The sequence below is a fragment of the Thermobia domestica genome, chromosome 8 (assembly GCF_964235325.1).
Source record: "Thermobia domestica chromosome 8, izTheDome1.hap1.1, whole genome shotgun sequence".
Taxonomy (NCBI): Eukaryota; Metazoa; Arthropoda; class Insecta; order Zygentoma; family Lepismatidae; genus Thermobia; species Thermobia domestica.
In genome coordinates this window covers 159,639,303-159,658,668 of record NC_137461.1, presented here as the reverse complement: position 1 = coordinate 159,658,668, position 19,366 = coordinate 159,639,303, and the positions used below count along the sequence as shown (strand labels likewise).

At 36.5% G+C, this 19,366-nt stretch overlaps 1 protein-coding gene across 1 annotated transcript in view; it reads left to right on the top strand.

Annotated features, from left to right (window-relative positions):
* Positions 1-12,222: 12,222 nt before the first annotated feature.
* Positions 12,223-19,366, top strand: part of LOC145693313 (clavesin-1-like) — a 120,417-nt gene continuing 113,273 nt past the window's right edge. Inside the window, exon 1 of the mRNA XM_081769187.1 lies at positions 12,223-12,485. Coding sequence (XP_081625313.1) covers positions 12,441-12,485 — 45 coding nt within the window. The 5' untranslated portion in view covers positions 12,223-12,440. The remainder of the gene's footprint in view (positions 12,486-19,366) is intronic.

Here is a 19,366-nt window from a genome sequence, read left to right as displayed (position 1 = left end):
TTGTCCTGGTAAGAATATATGTATTACCACGGGTCATATTTCTATATCACAGACGCTCTCAGACATGTGCACGGACAGTTTTCCTCCATCCCGCAATAGGTTATTAAAATGCTCTTTTACCTATTCGTGACAAGAAAGTAACTAGTTTCAACTTAAAAGTATTTAGCACAAAAAACTTTGCCTTCTAGATTTTAAAAATAAATCTTAAGTGCAGCACAGTTGACAGAAAATTCATTTCAAATGTTTTCAAGCGATGATGACACAGACAACGTCAATTGAATTATGGACAAAAACTATATAAACTACCCCATCTCTCCTTATAAGCTGATTTTTCGAAAACTCTGAGACACGATTCCACTTACTTTTAATGGGGAGTTTAGGTACAGTTTCGCCTTCTTAAGTAATTCGCGATATACTAGATTTTGGGCATTAATTTTGAACCCTAGGTGACATTCACAGTGTACTCTGATCAAGTAATTTAAGTAAAAAAGATTCGATGGACAATATTTCTCCTACTTTGTATATATTTTAAAATTACGAGCCTGCATCATCTCGTATATACCCTGGATCATCTTTTCTTTGCTTCTAGTGTCTAAATCAAGCATTTTCGAATTCTTCTTTTTATTATTTTGACCTCAGAAACTTTTATATAGTTATAGTAGCCTTCAGGTAGCTGGATATTCCTCTTCCCTCACACTGAGAAAAACGTTTGTGGCGTACGTAAAATCGTAGGTTACATACAAAAATGCTGCAGTTTTTGGACTTAACATACAACCTATGTAACATCCTGCAGAAAACATGTAATTGAAAACATATGTTTTATAAGCACTTTTCGTATAAATGTTCTGAGGAAACGTACTTTACGTACGAAAGAGAGAACTGGATATAGGCGGTCAGGGTGTCACATACAGATGGACGTATATAGCATATAGCTGACGTATGTAATATACAGAAGACTGTTAGATGTCAGATATCCTGCACTGGCATGAAGTAACATCCAAGCTGGAAAAGGGAAGTACATAGGATATGTATTATGTATGCTTCGTACAGAATATCGTAGTAAACATAAGGATTCCGAATATTTGTACAATATACCGCTGCCTGATTTTTCTCATTGCAAGAACTCCCGCAGTAGCTCGGCCTACGCACTCGCGTCTTATATTTTGGATTTTAAAGTGTCTCAAGTAACCTTAGGAACCTTTCGCAGCTACTGAAAAGGACTACTTTGAGTGCATTCGTTCCGTAATGTATTCAGGAAGATTTGCTAGATGCTTTGCGGAACGATGGTTCGATAAAGTTTAGATTTCTGTGGGACTTGTTCTCATTTAGATGAGTATAGGTTACAGAACTCACGTTGAATTCTATGGTTTCTGTGGTAAATATAATTTAGCTGTTTGTATGTTCAATTCCCAGTTGGAATTCATGTGATTCAGATACCACGTTAAGCTGTAAGTGCACTTCTCAAATGATGTTAAAAGTAACATTAGATTTCAATTTGACAACGCAGCAACATATTATATAGGTAACTAAGGAAGTTGAAGGTTTATCTATTTCAAGTAGTTGTTTACTCATACCAATTTCAAAGATTTAATGAATTACAGGAACGAAAGTATGACATCGCATTATTATGTGTACAAGAAAGTTCGACATGGCATACTTTTCATTGTTTGAGAAACAATAGGAGTTTTCCGAGTCGGTCATATAAACAACTTGCTCTTTCTGATCTATAGAAAAAAGCGATCATATGTCAAATGATAATTACACAAGTCACACTCCTTACTTGTGCATTTTCTATTGGGAAAACATTTGAATTCACATAAATAATACACTTATACCTATTTCTCATCGTCTATTAACATATAAAGAAGAAAACAAATGACTGTATAGCATCACACTTTCACTGTCGAGTTAACTGAATATTAGACCCTAAAAGTTATTCGTAGACGTTAAGTAAGTATTTGATAAGAGAGAACTCAGACATTAATGTGAATCTTTATTCGTTACCCAAATTCAGAGTGAACAACTTGAACAATGAGTTTTGGAGCATAGTTAGTATCTACCTCAAAATGTGTTTTTAATATCATGCCACTTTGATTAAAATGCGTCTCCTAATCGGGAAGTGAGATCAAAATTTGTCAAAAACATAATATCTCAGCAGCATCTCAAGTTATGGAGATGAAACTTGACATATATCTTTGTAAGAATAAACTATACGTATCCCAGCATTTCTAATGGGAAAGGGGAACAGTTTGAGTTTACACTCTGTACTCATAAAATTTTAAAAATAAGGAAAATTTTGAACAAATGAATTTTCAAAATAGACAGTATTTGGTTCGACCTGGGTTTGTATCACTACACTTTGATGAAATGAGTATCCTATAGGAGATAGGGTTAAATTTTCACAGAGAATAATAACTGCACTGTTTGAAATGAATTCTTGAACACATTTACCACTTACTTCGAGATGTTTCTTTTTTAGAAGTTCAAGTCCTGAGCTTAAATGAGTCGGATTTAGGTTTTGTGTGGCCCTAAGCTATCGAAGGTAATGGGGCCCTTTAAGTATCAAGATGAACGTAGGGTCACTATATACAGAAATGAAGAAACTAGTGATTCTTAAGAAGCAGGCTAGCAGAAGGGGCCCCATCACTTACATCATATGAGTCTACAAAACACGAAGAACTATATGTAGATTTATGTATGTTGATATATGTAGATTTTATTTTTTTTATTTTATTATTTTTCTTATTTTTGGAAATTTACAACCAGTTGTTTTTTTTTAATTTTTGGGGCCCCCAAGAGAGTGGGGCCCTAAGCTATAGCTTGTTTAGCTTATAGTAAATCCGGCACTGGTCCTTAGGTGGAAAGGGCCTTCAAATATATTGGTATCCAAATATTTTCCATAAACTTGTTCTTTCGAAGAACGGGCATTTTAGTTAGTACTCTATGACTATCGAAATAATTTACTCACTCTTGACTCACAAAAACTCCAAATAATAATAATAATAATAATAATAATAATAATAATAATAATAATAATAATAATAATAATAATAATAATAATAATAATAATAATAAAAATTTTCGTGGCAACAACACAGCTTGACATTCCATTTAAATTCAAATGCAAACAACCAATTTAATTATTGTATTTTTTTTTAAAGAAAATAGATGCTATGTATAAAATGTGTATATGTCAACAGATTACTTTAGAAAAACTTTAGTTTTTGTCAAAATTCCAATACATATCAATAATTTAACTATGGAGGACATACAACTTTTTTTAAAAATAGAAACAGTGTATCGACATTTCTTTTACCATGGGGCGTAAAACTTAAAAAGATTTCATTTCCTTTCTTGTCAGTTTCGAAAACGTACACACCATATTCTATGATGTGTGATTGTGTAGTCTTCTTCAAAAAAAAAAGATCACCCACCATTTTTGTTCTTAAAAACTTTGCATTCTTAACCACAGATGGATGACAATTGTTTGCCCAATTGACTGCAGTTCAAAGTAATTTCTTTTCGAATGGTTGCAAAAATATGACCGTTTACAGAAAGAATGGTAGACTTCTTGAACAAAGCTGTACACATGTCTGTTCAACTCAGATGAAAGCATGACATATATTGCCTGGTGTTTAGCAAATGTGTTTTCTGTGTGAGTGCATCGGAGTTCGACTTCTGGCAGTAATTATTTCAAGGTGTGGCTTGGGGAAATGCCCTCCGCAAGTACAAAATGCCTCCCTTTCTGGGGAATATGTCCAATTGTGCTCCATGTGAGTTACCAGTAATTTCGCAGTTAATACTTTACTTCCCAGAAGATCACCTGAGTCGTTTTGGAGAAAATTATCCGAAGAAGGAAAACTCACTTGTTAGAAGAGTAAAATATCCCTTGTGGACTTTTAAATAAGAAATGACTTTTTCCGTACGTAATAGTCACGAAACGTGTAAATCCGTTGAAATATCGAATACATATTTTTCAAAATCACTATACTTTCGTCTCGCCTATGGTAGCTTGAGAGTAAAAGCTAAACATTTAGATGCAATAGAAAGAATCTAAAAGAATGGTGACGGGTCAAGATACAGTAGTATTACTTCATCATATCATATATTTCAACCATGTATGAAATATTATGCTATGCATACAATTACCAGAATGTTATACTACATACATTTTGGTAGTTAAGAATCAAACATTTTTATATTTGGAAACCATCACACCTGTGTATTCAAGTATATGTGCTCAATCAAGATTTTATTACAAATATTGTATGTAAGAGATAATTTATAAATCACGGTGAAAGTGGCGTAAATTAGACGGAACGCAGTATTGCAAATGAACATTTTACGCCGAACATGCATTTTTTTTTTTTCAGTTTTACGTCAAATGATTATGCCGTGCTAGAGGAGACGATGATGATGAGAATGAATGAAATTGTGAAATGAAGTAGTGAGAGTAAAGAAGAGAATCCCGAGAACACCCATGTATATGGTGTTTGTCCATCACAAAGCCCATTTGGCGCGAACTGAGATCGAATCAAGGTTCCCACGCACCAGAAGTGAACGCTCTACCACTGAGCCTATGTGGCCCTGAACAAGTATGACACATTATGTCTAATAGAAAGAGGATTAATTTAACATTTAGTTCATAGATTCTGTAAAGATTTCTTATATAGAGTTAGCTTAAATGATTCATCGGGTTTCAAAGCACTGTTTAATGATAAGTATACGACAGGTAATACAAAAAAAGATAGATACATTCACCAAATTTAAAAAGCCCGCCTCGTGGCTCGCGTGCACGCTAGAGAGCAGGTCTATGACGGCACTCTACAAGATGGCGGCAATGCAGGAGAAGAGTTTTTGTATGGTAGAATATGCAAAGTGTTTGTTGGTTACTAGCGTTCAGCGTGGATTCGTACGCAAATACGGAAAAGCTGCTTAGGATCCTATACCAATTATTGTTTTAGACGATTCCCAAATTTAAGAGTGAAGCAATGTACTCCTCGCTAAATTTAAATTGAAAGCATCAATCTACCCATGTCTTATGAAAGAAAATGGACCCTATACTCACACATTTAACCATGTAAGGTGCCTCATCGAAGGAGATAAATTAGGTCAATAACCTACAAATTTTGAATTTTTGGTAATTGTTTATCCATAGGAGGGGATAGCCAGGATCATCTAAAATTTACATAAGTCCTACAGAAAATTTACCAAATTTTGCTTTAACAATACTAAGTTCAAAGGGTAAACTAAACCAATGTACACTTCCAAAGTTAAGAGCAGAACACCAATGTACTCATGTCTAGGACCCCCGGAAACATCAATATAATCATATAATTTAAGAAAGAAATTATCAAAGAAGATAAATAAAGTCAAACACCTACCCCTTGCCAAACAAGTGACCGTACTAATATTTGACAATTTCGTACTCATGAAAGGGAACGAGATGGACTACCCAAACTGACGGTGGTACGTATTCAGGATCTCAGAATATTTACTAATTATTGCTTTTTGACAATTCACAAATTGAAGTGGTGAGCTAATGTACCCCTCCCAAATTAAAGAAAGTAGCGACAAGGTACCTATATCCTATAAAAGGGAATAGACCCTCATACTCGCTCATCTAATCATATAATGTAATAAAGCCTGATCAAAGGGGATAAAATAGGTCAAAAACCTCCGAAATTTTAATTTTTTTGGGGCAATTTTTAAGCATGAAAGGAACGAGGTGGATCACCCAAATTTATAGTGATATTTATTAGAGTCCTATACTACTATACAAAATTTTTAAATTTGACAATTTCCAAAATTTAAGAGTTTGGCCAATGTACCTCTCTCCCATTTCAAGAGGAGTGCACCAATGTACCCATGCCTTATGAAAAGGGATGGACCCCTGTACACATCCACATAACCATACACGGTAATAAGAGCTCATCAAAGAGGATAACTAGGGTAAAAACCTCCGAAATTTGAAGTTTTGACAATTTTTAGCCTAAGAACAGTAACGAGATGGACCATCCAAACTTACAGAGGTACAAACCATCGTCCTAGGCTACCATACCGAATTTTAAAATTTGCAATTTCCAAAATTTAAGGTGGGTGGTCCTACGTATCTCTGCCAAAATTTGAGGAGTAAGCCAAGGTATCCTGCCAAAATATAGATGGAATGATGCTAGGTACCCCTAGGTCATTGACCCCGGGCCAGGGACCTGGACCTTTGACCCGACAAAAATGCCATCAACTGTCGCTCTTACTACTATAGATCTGCATCATGTCTAACCGCATACGAGACCGCTTTTCGGTTCGAGGAGGGATCAGGGAGGTCAAAAATAACGGTCCTTCTCTGGTTGTTTATAAGACTCCTTGTCTGTGCGCAACCGAAATTATATCATTGTTATGCGGACTTACATAACACCGGAGGATAAATACTCGATGAAAGCAATGGTTATGAAAAGATTCTTCTTCCTCTCTTTTTAACCAGTATCTGAACTAAGACCCGGCAACGGCGGGTGCTTACAGCTAGTACAAAAACATGTTTTGCATAAATAGGCCTAAACCATTAAAGTATGTATAACGTATGACGAGGCACTCATTTCAGACCTTCATTATTTCTTACCTAATCTATTTCACACATTTCTAAAAGTAATGAAATATTCAGAATACACTACACTTTCAGATTATGTTGAATTTGTGAATAGTACCTGTTGTCTTTGTGCTACCGAGGCAGCAAAAAGTTTTGATGGATCCTGCTTCAGAACTCAAGGTTCCTTGTCCAGGTTCAATGTCCTAGAGGTACATAGGACCATTCCTTCTTGATTTTGGTATGGGTACCTTGGACTACTCTCTAAATTTTAGGAGGTGTGCATAAGACCACCATTCTTAAATTTTGAACATTACCCAAACTAAAAGATGGTACGGTAATATGGAACGAAGGTACCAGATTATCATAAAATAAGTATCGCTGTTCAGAGAAAACTGGAGACGTAACCACTCGACAGAATGCAACCAAACTTGGTAGGAGTATATTTGGGAATATGCAAAAGCTATAGGTGTAGAAAACAAATTAGTTTCAATTTCGTCACCAGAGGTAATTGTGGCGCTGTACAACGCCATGTAAGTGCAGCGTGGAAGAAAAACGACACTAGTTACGCTAAATGATAAGAAAGACAGTACTTACCTCTCCAGGCGCTTACTCACGCCCGCATGTGTTTCAGTGATACGGTTTTTAGGGCCACTATGTGCTAGAAGTGAATTGATAATGATCCGAGGTTTGCTTCATTTTTTCTTCCCACACTCTTTGCCTTGTGTTCAAGGGGTCCCGGGTTCGATTTCCGGTGAAGACACATGTCAGTCGGATCCCATGTTACCCTGTAGGTTCCGTCCTTAGAACGCCATCATCTCATACGGTACTAGTCGCCATCCATTTTCTTTGCTCAAGGACCTGCCTTTGAGCAGGACCCCATATCATCATTATCGCTCATAACACATCACTACACCACGGGGTTATTAATAGGAGAACAAATCAATGCCATGCGTCGCACGTGGCCATAATTACGGCCTTTCTTTCATTGAATATCAATATCATTTGTCTTCCATACCATACTCACCGTACTTAACACTGAACAGAAACACAATAGCCTCTGGAGGCGAGATATGACACTCCTATTTCCATGGCATTTTGGAGGGAGCTTGCATTTTAGGGGCCACAGGAAAGACTAACATTTAACTTCGTTTTTGTAAGATATCCATAAATTTTAAAGGAGCGTTTCAGTTCAAAATACCCTTTTCCCGTAAATCCACCACTGACCACGGGGTATTAATAGCATTGGTAATCAATACCACGAGACACACAGGAAAGGTAATTACAGCCTTTCTTGTCATTCAGCGTCATTTAGTGTCGTTTTTCTTATCATTTAGTGTCGTTTTTCTTCCACGCTGCACTTACTTGATGTTGTACAGCGCCACAATTATCTTTGGTGGCGAAATTTAGAACTAAATTTGTTTTCTACACCAATCGCTTCTGCATGTTCTCAAATGTACTCCTACCAGGTTTGGTTACATTCTGTCAAGTAGTTATGTCTCCAGAGTTCTCTGAAAAGCGATACTTTTTTTTTTATGATAACCTGGTATGTACTTCTGTAAGTTTGGCTGGTCCACCTCGTTCTCTTTTATGGGTAAAAAGTTGCCAAAAATGTAAATTTCTAAGGTTTTTGAACTATTTTATCCTCTTTGATGATGTTTTGTTACCTTATATGGATATATGGTTGAGTACAGGGGCCCATTCTCTTTTATAGAACACAGGTGCATTGATGCTCCTACGTTAAATTTTAGGAGGGGTACATAGGACCAGCTCTTAACTTTGGGAGCTGTTTGAAAACAAATTTTGGTAAATGTTCTCTAGGACTCTGATATATAATTCTGTAAATTTGGGCGATCCTGCTTGTTTCCTTCTGTGGGAAAATATTATCAAATCATTCAAGTTTCCATCTGTTCATCATGTGGTCGGTTATTGACCTAATTTATGTTTGATGAGGCTTTACTACAACATATGCTTATATTGTTGAGTACTGGGGTTTTTCTTCTTTAGGTAAGACATAGGTACATTGATGTACTCCTCTTACATTTTTGGAGGTGTGTGTGTTTTTTCCATTTTAAATTTAGGAATTGTCGAAAAGAAAGTCTGTTGTATATTATGTAGGCAAGGTTGTGGTTTGGGCAAAATCATATGAACAAGCCCCAAAATTTTGGAATCAGGTAGGGCCCGCGGTGGCTCAGTGGTAGAGTGTTTAACTCTGGTGCATGGGGTACCTGTTTCTATCCCAGCTCGTACCCAGTGAACTTCGTGGTCAACAAACACCGTGTGCGTCTACGTGGGTTTCCTCAGGGTTCTCTCGTTTCCTCCCGCTTTCTTCAATCCACCATTTCATTCATTTCTCATGATCACCGTCTCCTTTAGCCTAGGCATCATAACCGTGAGACGTAAAACTCAAAGTTTTTTTTTTTAAAAAAAACAGGTATATTGGTCCAATAAGACGAAATCAATCTGTTTGGTTCGGATGGAGTACATCGAATGTGGCGAAAGCCTAATACTGCCAATGACAAATGTAACACATTTCCTACTGTGAAGCATGGAGGCAGATCAGTTATGATATGGGTCTGTATGTCCGCCAATGGAACTGGAAGCCTGCAGTTCATTGATGGTATATACAATGGACAAATGATTATATAACGACATATTGAAACAAAATGTGTAGTAAAGTGCTGTGAAAATGGATTGGGGAAGAAGTTCATATTCCAGCAAGATAATGATAGTAAGTACATGGCTGGAATTAACAGAAGACTGGTTAATTTGAAATGTGCCAAAGCAACTCAAAATTCCTCTTGAGTCAGCGAACCTTAACCCTATAGAGCACCTGTGGGCAATTTTGAAAAAAAGGATCGTACAGGGAAGGTGACTTCAAAACGGGATCTTAAAAGGATTGTTCAGGCAGTATGGGTAGATATCAGCCCACAAACATATTTGAACTTCGTCAGTTCCATGCAACGACGGTATGAAGCTGTCATAAAGGCTAAGGGATGATCAACTAAGTACTAAACACAGTGGACAAGTTTTCCACAAAAAGTGTTTTGTTCTATACATTATATGTATGAACAGGATTGTCGCATGGGAAAATGAACTTGTTTTGTTTTTCTCGTTTATTCTTTTTAGTAAAAAGACATTTCTGTATATTTTTCACTGTCCTGGCTTTGTTTAGGTTACTTTACCACATGGCGTATCGTGTATTGTTTTTGGTTGAAACAAAGTTCTGTTTTAGTAAATAAATCAACCTCTTTGACCAAGACTGTTACATATTGTATATGAGAGTAAGGATAGATCATATGGCTTAGATGTTAAAGTAAAAAGTTATGTTGGCTATGGTGATAGAGAGATTAGTATTCTTCGAGATGAGTATGAAAAGCTATAGCCATGATTAGAACTGGAAAGGCAACCGGGATAGTTAATGTACCAATTGAATTCATTAAGAATATCGGAGAAAGGGCAAGAGAGAATTGTTCCCACTCTTCAATAAAACATATGAAACAGGAGAGTGGCCAAAAATATTCATGAAAACGATGATGACACTGATGGCTAACAAGTCGAACTCAAAGAGATGTCAGGATGATAGAACTATGAGTCTCATATCTCGCGCACCAAAAATTTTTCTTCGAATTTTGAACAGAAGGTTGTATGGAAGAACAGAGAGGCAAGGGCACAAAAGATGCAATTGGGTTATTAAGGGTGATCGGTGAAAGGTTTATAGAAAAAGGAAAAGAGGTGTATGTGGTATCTATTGATGTAGAGAAGGCTTTTGACCACGTGGATTGGGAATTGTTCTTGGAAGTTGTAAAGAAAGGTGGGTTGAAATGGAAAGATCGAAGATTCATAAGAAACTTATATATGAACCAACAAGTAAGTGATAGGATAGGGGAGGAAATGACAGACGAGAGTGCAGTTGGAAGGGGAGTGCGACAGTTTTGCTGTGTCTCGCCAACATGATTTAATATTAATCTGTAAAAGATAGTGAGAAAGAGCCTACAAAATGAAAATGACAACTCAGTAGGAGGTAGAATGGTTAGGTGTATACGGTTTGCAGATAATATGGTGCTTGTTATGGGATCTGAAGAGAAAATCAATTAGGCGTTAGAAAACTTGAAGAAGTGTTGTGAAGAATAAGGGATGAAAATAAATGTTAGAACGACAAAAGCCATGATGACTGGAACGAAGGGGTCAGTATCAAATATATATATAGAAGTAGGAGGGGAGAAAATAGAACAGGTAATTAGTTTTCGATGCCTGGGTAGTATTATTAATGGTGATATGAAGTGTGAATATAAAATAAAATCGAGGATAGAAATGGTGAACCTAGTCTTTAGGAGGAAGAAAATGCTATTTTGTGGGACCTTGAATAAAGAGCTGAAAAAAAAAGAGTCATAAAATGTTTCGTGTACCCTATTGTTCTATATGGGTCAGAAACATGATTATTATACCAAAATGATGAAAAACGACTGGAAGCTTTCGAAATGTGGGTGTGGAGAAGAATGGAAAGAATGAGCTGGGAGGAGCGGAAAACGAATTGTGGGTTAGAAAAGAACAATTTTAGACATTATTAAAAAGAGGAAGAGGAACTGGTTGGGACAGTAACATGAGGGACGTATTAGAGGGTATGGTGGCAGGAAAGAGAGGGAGAGTTTGAAGGAGGCTACAGTTAATGGAATATCAATAGTGGCAGAATATCTATGGATATATATACTTTTCTTCTTTCCGTTTCTCGTAAGAAAAGCTTGATTGGAACCCTTTTCGTAATGATACGTGTGATATGAAAGTATGAAAATAAGGGGAACTCAAGTTAACCCTGCAGGTCGCGGTGGCTCAGTGGTAGAGCGTTCACCTCTGGTGCTTGGGGTCCCCGGTTCGATCTCAGCTCGCGGCAAGTGAACTTTGTGGGACAAACACAGTGTGCGTGGGTTTTTTCGGGGTTTTTCCGTTTCCTCTCACTTTCTTCATTTCACCATTTCATTCATTTCTTATCATCACCGTGTCCTTTAGCCTAGCCGGCATAACAATGGGATGTAAAATTCAAAAATCTCATTTCATTTCAAGTTAACCCTCCCAAATTATTTCGGCCCCTTTGTCTTAGTTTCTGGTTAAAGGTGTGGACTATGGGTATCAAATGTTACGTCTTACTTTTTGCTGGAGCCCTTGAATTCATATATTGTGTGTTCCAAAGGTAAGAACTGTGTAATTATCCTTTTGAGACGTGTGTAGTTAATAATTTTCGTCATAACAATATACTATGCGATAGATTATGAAATATGCCTACGACATTAGTGTAACCAAACTTAGGCTTCCTTGTCGAGATATACCATGTACGAGATAATAGAGAAGAGGAAAAAGTGTTCTCGTAGAACAAACATGAAGTAAAAGTATAAGCGAAAATGAGAACTGGAATAAGGTGCATTTTTAAAATTTATTTTGGTTTTAAATTAGCACTCATCATCATCACATCCTCTTTTCTCCTTCTTGAACGGGATTTACCCAGATGACTGCAGGTTAAGTGTCTGGAGAGGAGAAAACAAAAGCTTTTGCACGAATTCAAGTTTTAGATTACGACCTTGACAGGTAAATGACGTAACCTTGCTGGATGACCCCCGCGCTCCTACCTGCTCTATTACCTGAGTCTCTTGCTCTTTAGTGGGTCGTGTGTTTTTCCCTGGCATACAAAGTGATCTGTTGTGTCATTGAGCACCGCTGACAGCAGAAGGAAAGTTGTGTTCATGTGCCTTACTTGCTTTGATTACGCTGTAAGAGCTGGTTGATCCACTGTGTGCAAAGGAAAATAAACACAACTGGAGACTGGAAGCAACAATCCACGTGCCAAAGCAACAATTCAGGAAACGAGATGAACTGTGCACAGAATATTGACAAAGCCAAAGTAGATGCTATAGTAAGTAAATAATTAGTTTCTTTCTCTACTTTTTTAAAATTAAAATTTGATATGGTTGAGAACTTTCTCTTTTATTACAAGGTTTTTAAGAGCAAAACGAAGTCAATTTTATCGCCTTCGTGCCTTGTTCTGCTTAAGTAAATAAATAAAATATATGTAAGTAAAAGCATCGTCTGTAGGCAATTCGCAACCAGGGTAGTAAGAGAAAGGGCTGTTGACTGAGAAGGTTCAATTAATTTGTTTGTTGAAGTTGATAACTTCCCCTTTCATATTTTATTTCTTTTTTTATAGCCCGACATAGCCGTTATTCCACTTACATAATAAGAGTTGAGTTGATTTTAGTTTAGCGTCCCTTTCAGCAGCGAGGCTATATGAGACGTGGACCTACTGATTAACGTGGAATCCGAACCACATGAGTTCCCGCCGGGAATCGAACCCGGGTCTCCCACGCCAAAGTCACGTACGCTGCTTAGCACGGAGGCTTGTACATAATAAGAGAAGACGTAAAGCTCTAAAAAGTTGGTTCATTTTTATACATTGACATTACATTATTTTCTTTGTCTTTACTTGGAGTTTAATGTCAGCTTTCAACAATGATGTGGCTTCTTGACTAAAAGTGTTAACGAAGAATGTTAAGTAATTGTTGTTTGTTGAAGTTTAGTTTCCATTTTCAGCACGGAGGCTTTGTGAATCATGGGTCTAGATTTAAGATGAATCCGAATTACCGCAATGCGTTTAAATTTCAATGCTGTCCCATTGGGAGTCGAACCCAAGTAATTTTTCTCTTTCCAATTCGTTCTCTCCAAGGCCTTCTAAGTAAGCTTATTACTTCTCTACTTAATTCAATATAACAGAGATATGAATACAGAAGCTATAAGAACACCTCATCAGAAAGATCGTCAGCCTAACTCCAGATTGTGATTATTTCAGGTGCTAGTCCGGGGGAAAAATTCTTCTGGGAGTAATATCTCTGACTGTGCTCAATATGGATTACCAGTATTTTTGCATTACGTTTCACCCCCCGTACATTTAAATTCGGGAAGTTTCGAGAACATAGGTCCCTCAATATAGGTTGATTCGTTTCTATACCAAAGTTTAATATTTAATTCACGTAGTATTTCCGAGCGAGTGTCAGTGATTGGAGGCGGATTAGGGCCCGTAGGGCACGTTGTTTCCTGTCTTAATTACAGCTAAATGAGAAGGGGAACCTATGTTCTAGAACCTTGCCTTGAAATTCCCCTTCTCCAGAGAAAATGTTCAGAAATCATCACTTCCTTCAGGGGCACGGTGGCCCACTGGTAGAGTGCTTACCTCTTCTGTGTGGGGTCCTTGGTTCGATTCCCGGCCACGTAAGTTTGTGGTGGACAACATCGTGTTCGTGGGTTTTCTCGGGGTATTCCCGTTTCCTTCTGCTTTCCCATTCCACCAATACTTCCATCATCATTCCCTTACTTTAATCATTGTCTCCCTTGTTAGCCTAAAGGTCACAATCGTGGGACGTTACACTGAAAAAGTATTAGATTTCATTTTTCTCATCATTGCCTTCGACTACACTACACCAGCAGCCATTAGACTAGTGTAGAGGGCTGAATATTAATTGATATATATAGGCAAATCTAAGTAATGTAGATCTTAATACGCAACTCTTATACCAGGGTGTCTGATCCTAGTTCTGACTCTCAATTTTTTTTGATCGGTTTTTCGTAAAATTTTTAAACCGTATGGGAAAGAGAGTCACTACCCTACTTCTGCTCAACTAGCCTAATGGTCCTACTAAATTCACTAGAAAAAGGGCTAGAACTTGTCTTTGTATAGAACATTAACATAATTCAGTGAGCGCATAATTTAGCCACACAATTCTTCTGTAATAAAGTATCTTCTTAGAGCTTAACGTGAGATCTAAACCAGACGGACGTACTTACAGGAAATAGAATCTGGTTGTGCCGTACCAAAGACTAGAATGTTAATGAGAATGACTAACCTTGAGACAGTTCGCATTGATTTGCTGACATGTTTAATTAGTAATATGAAAGTGCTTGTTTCAGAGCAGTGCTGTATGGTTAAGAATGAACTATTAAACAAGCTCATTCCGTCTATATTTGACTTTTATTAGAAGTCAAGCTGTCATTTTAACATTGTTAATACTGTTTCCCTAAAAATAAGACAGGGAATAAGCTTTAGCTCGATTTTGCAGATCGCTCGTGATATAAGCCCTACTCCAAGAATAATTCATACCCAGGACCGTTATTTGTGGATCCCCCCTTCCCTTAGGGAAGCTCTCCGCCGGTCGAGGGGAGCCCACTTTAAGACAAAATTTTTTTACTCCATATACGATACGAACATAAAATTATAAGTAAATATCAAACAGATTCACTACAACACATAAACAAAACAGCACACAAAACGTAAATAAAACAAAAATTAGTCGTGGGCCCATTTCAGTAAAAAAAATGTCTACTATTAAGAGCCCTAGAAATAATATTTATTCGTATGGCTTTGAGATGTGTTAATATTATCCCTTTAATTAGTTTGTCATGTATGGGACGGGCCCAGAGACGTGTGGAAGGGCCCACAAGCTCCGGGAGTCCACAAAAAGTAAGAGAAAGGTGGAAAGAAGGGGCCTATTTTTGAATTTTGCAACAGGGCCCAAAACAACTTTTTCTAGGGGCCCAAATATTAATGCTTGCCCCCTCCCAGAAAAAATCTATGTTACGGCGCTGCTCCTACCCCAAAAATATCTCATAGATAATTAGAGAGCTCGGGTCGGAACAAGTTATTTTATAATACATAACTTAGTTATTTTTTCTATGTGCAGTTACTAGAAGATTATATTTTCTATCCATGAGTTTTGTATATTTTGAGCAAAAAATTACTATAAAACCCTGTTTTGTTTTTGAGGCAACAGAGTAGTGTACTTTTAGGTCAGTTATGATATTTTGATTCGTTTTCTGGTGTTAATGATTAGCTTTGCCTCCTTCAGAACAAGAGACTCAATTTCAATTATCGGTTGGAACTAATTTATTTTATATTAGAAAACAAAAGTGTGTTAGTGGACTGCTTCGCAAATCTCGTAGCACCTAGTCCTGGGCACATACCTCAATCTAGCTCCCAGATCCCCATGCAATTATTCTACAAAGAAGTCGAAATGTCCAAATTACTAGGTCTCGACTTCTAGCACTCGTAAGATTTATTTACGAGCGGATCAGAAACAATTTGTAAAGGAACTGAGTAATACAAGCAGTGTTACCAACAATCTTCGAAGAAAATAGGCTAGATGGCCTTCAGAAATAAGCTTTTTTACGCAAAAAATGGCTAGATTTTGAACTGCTAACCTATAACCCACATTGTAGATTTTAAACCCCTTTTTTGTGTGTAGGATTATAAGTGAGGTACAGTAAAATTTGAAATATAGATTTTTTCGGTGAAGACTAACAAAGAACATACATGACTTTAAATTACAATAAAATCCATCAACAACTCATCTGATTTGAGAAAGTCAACAGAAATAAGTTGAACTGAAATAAGTTATCATCGATTACGTCGTAGATAGCCGAGGCGCTGGAACTGGATGCACCATCCTTAGATTGTGGATTGGTTGTATAGGCTGCCATTGTCCCAATTTTCAGTTTCGGCAGGTCATACCTCCTTGCAAACACTCCTTTTTTCTCCGTACACCTATATGAATAATCAATTGCATTGAGAGTTTCCAAGCTAATTAGATATCCTATTTGTTTCCTTTAATAAACAAAAACAATCTCTGTGGCTTGAAGAATCGAACAGTTCACTAAATTTGTATTAGCAAAAATTCATTCTTGCAATGAAATGCGAAAATTAAAATAATTGAAAAGTAGTAAACAGGGCCGTTACGGAGCGATATTAAAACTCTTTCTAAGTCGATAGGTATTGTTAAGTATTTGTAAATCTGTGGGTGGGGAGGGAGAAGAAGAATGAAAAACAAGTGTTTGTTGCGTAGTAAAACACCTTCTATCTAGAGATATCAGTTAATACGCTAATATATAATGACGAAAAGGCTAATTGTTTTAAAAAAATGTACTTTATTTTCAAAGAACAAGTATTTTTAGAATTAACTTAACTGTTAGTAAAAAGCCAAAAATTATAAAAGAGTTCCATAAAATAAGCTATATTTAAGGCTATAAGCATTCTGTAGATTTGTATGGCTAAATGCCTCTCCAAATAGGCTAGATTTAGCCAAAAATAAGTTAAATTGACATCACTGAATACAAGTAGCTTTAAAGGTGAAAGGTTGTAACCTATATGGATAAAACCCAGCAATCTGGAAATTCCACCTCATATCTGGATTCTAACAATTGGTGAAACTGCAGAGTCCAGGTGAAGACTGAATAACGAAGAGTAGAAATCCCATTGTTCTACAGCTGATCATGAGACGGGTCCATTAAGAACAAAAAGGAAATAAGAGTCTGAACCCTGTTAGGGTTAGATTTAGTATTCAGAATTTATGAGTTGTTTCGCTTCTCACATTCAATCCATGTCTTATATAGCTTTCATAATAAAAATGGACCACTATTCAAGCCAAAGAATTTAATTTAGGCCAATATACCTGATGAGGACCAAGTTTCCGAGTGTGCAATGCGTAGAAAGGAAGCCCGTGATATGGATCATATCCTTTTAGAATGTTTCGTAAAGTAGGATTATAAAGGAAGCTTATTTTAACAACTTAACACATTCGTTTATACGATTTCTGCGGAAGTCATCAAAATTCTGCCCTTATAAATTAATATGCTTACTTAGGAATGCTGAAATAGTCTTATCTATTTAATAGGCGCTGAGCAATACAAGTTGCATAGTGCAGTTCTTTCAGTTTTAGAAAGTCCAGTTTTTAATGTTTCTTACAAAATATGTGTGAATGGATGCTAACTTTTGATAGTAGTTCCTTATATGCTTGTGCAGTCTATAATCTATATTAAAGTATATACGATTCACTAATCATAAAATGGGGTCGCGGTGGCTCAGTGGTAGAACGTTCACCTCTGGTGCTTGGGGTCCCTGGTTCGATTGGGAAAAACCCAGTTTAAAAAAAACAACCCAGTGGGTTTTATTGGGCAAAATTGGATTTTATTGGGTAATATTGGGTTTTATTAAATTTTGTACGTGTATTTAAAGCCGTATTCCTACTTAATATACCATTTAAGCATATAGGCCTATGTTCTACTGTACACACGAAACTATGGAATTCTCGTGTGAGACTGCGGTAGTTCATGTCTGGCGCGGGTTCCTAGTTCGATCCCAGCTTCCGCCAAAGTGCGTTTTGTGGTAGACAAACATCGTGTGCATGGGTTTCTCGTGGTAGTTTCGCCATGCCACCATTATTATCCATATCATCACAGTCTCCCTTAGCCGTGGCACTTCTGAAAATAGTGTGGTGAGCCTATTCCATGCTATACAAGTTAAATAAAGAGAGCAATGTTTGACACAACTTAAAGACTTGATGAAATATATATAATTCCTGAAGGCCTTAATAGTACACATTTTACTGAAAGGGATCCAGAACACATTTTTTGCTTAATTTTTTTTTTTTTTTTTTTTTTTTTTAGAGATTTGTGTTTTGCTTTGCGGATGTGGTGAAATTATTTCATACTTCATTTATACATTCATATTCGTATAGCATCATTTGGAGTAAGAAAGTTTTAACTTGAAGTGGACGCCTCCCGAACGACAAGAAGCTTAAATAGAGGGGCAATTGCCTCTGCTCCTGGCTTCTAAGCTAACGCTAACGCTTATCCTACAATTTTCAGTTCATTGTTTTCTCCATGAAAATAGAAACTAAATAATAATAATAATAAGATATGCGTTCATTATGTATAAATTTCTCGATATATGTAAACATGGAAACGAGTTGAAAATTCTAGTATAAATTAGTAGTTACTGATTTCATTGCTCACAAATTCAATACATTAGTCCTCTTATCCTTCCATAATTTGAAAAAAAATTGAGAGCAGCTATCCTCATTAGTAACACACTGTTTTCTATAATTCATATTCTTAGATTCAGTATGAAAAATTGAAAAAAAAATAAATCTTTAAGTTCTACGTCCCACGGTTATGCTGGTTAGGCTAAAGAAGACGGTAATGATGAGGGATGAGTGAAATGAAGAAAGTGGGAGGAAACGGGAGAACTCCGAGAAAACCTACAAGCACGTTGTTTGTCCACCACAAAGTCCACACGGCGCAAGCTGGGATCGAACCAGGGACCCCAAACACCGGAGGTGAACGCTCTACCACTGAAACACCGCGCCCCATATGAAAAATTGAGTTAGGAAAAGTCTTAACTATATGATTTGTATATAGCCAAGTTTAGCCTGTAGCATAACATAGATTAAATACGTCACAAGTATGTGAGTATATTACAATTTTAAAAATTTGCTATGCTCATTCAAACAAATTTTGCGGGGAAAATAAAAATTGGACCTTCTACGATTACAACAGAAATTACTCAAATCATTGAAATTCCTTTTTTTTTTTAAATCAGCCTCCATTAAACTGATGAATATTGGTAAGCAATTTTAATATCGAAATCAAAAACAATGGAAAGTAATGGAAATATAATGAGAATATAAAAACTGAAGGATAAAGTTTTTAAGTGCAATAGACCTGCTGACTACTCTCTTTTTGATAGATTCAAGTTCAGAAAGATGCAACTTTCTATCTCTCGAAGTATTTAGAAATTTTATGTCAACATATGATGTTCTACATACTTTATAAATTCCTGGGTTTTTGAATGCGATTAAATTATCATTAGACAGATGTTCTAATATTTGAAGGGCAATATGTGACAATTTTTACTTGATGGTTATTAACTTCCATGCATTTTAATCATCATAATAGAAATTTTAATTACCTTAT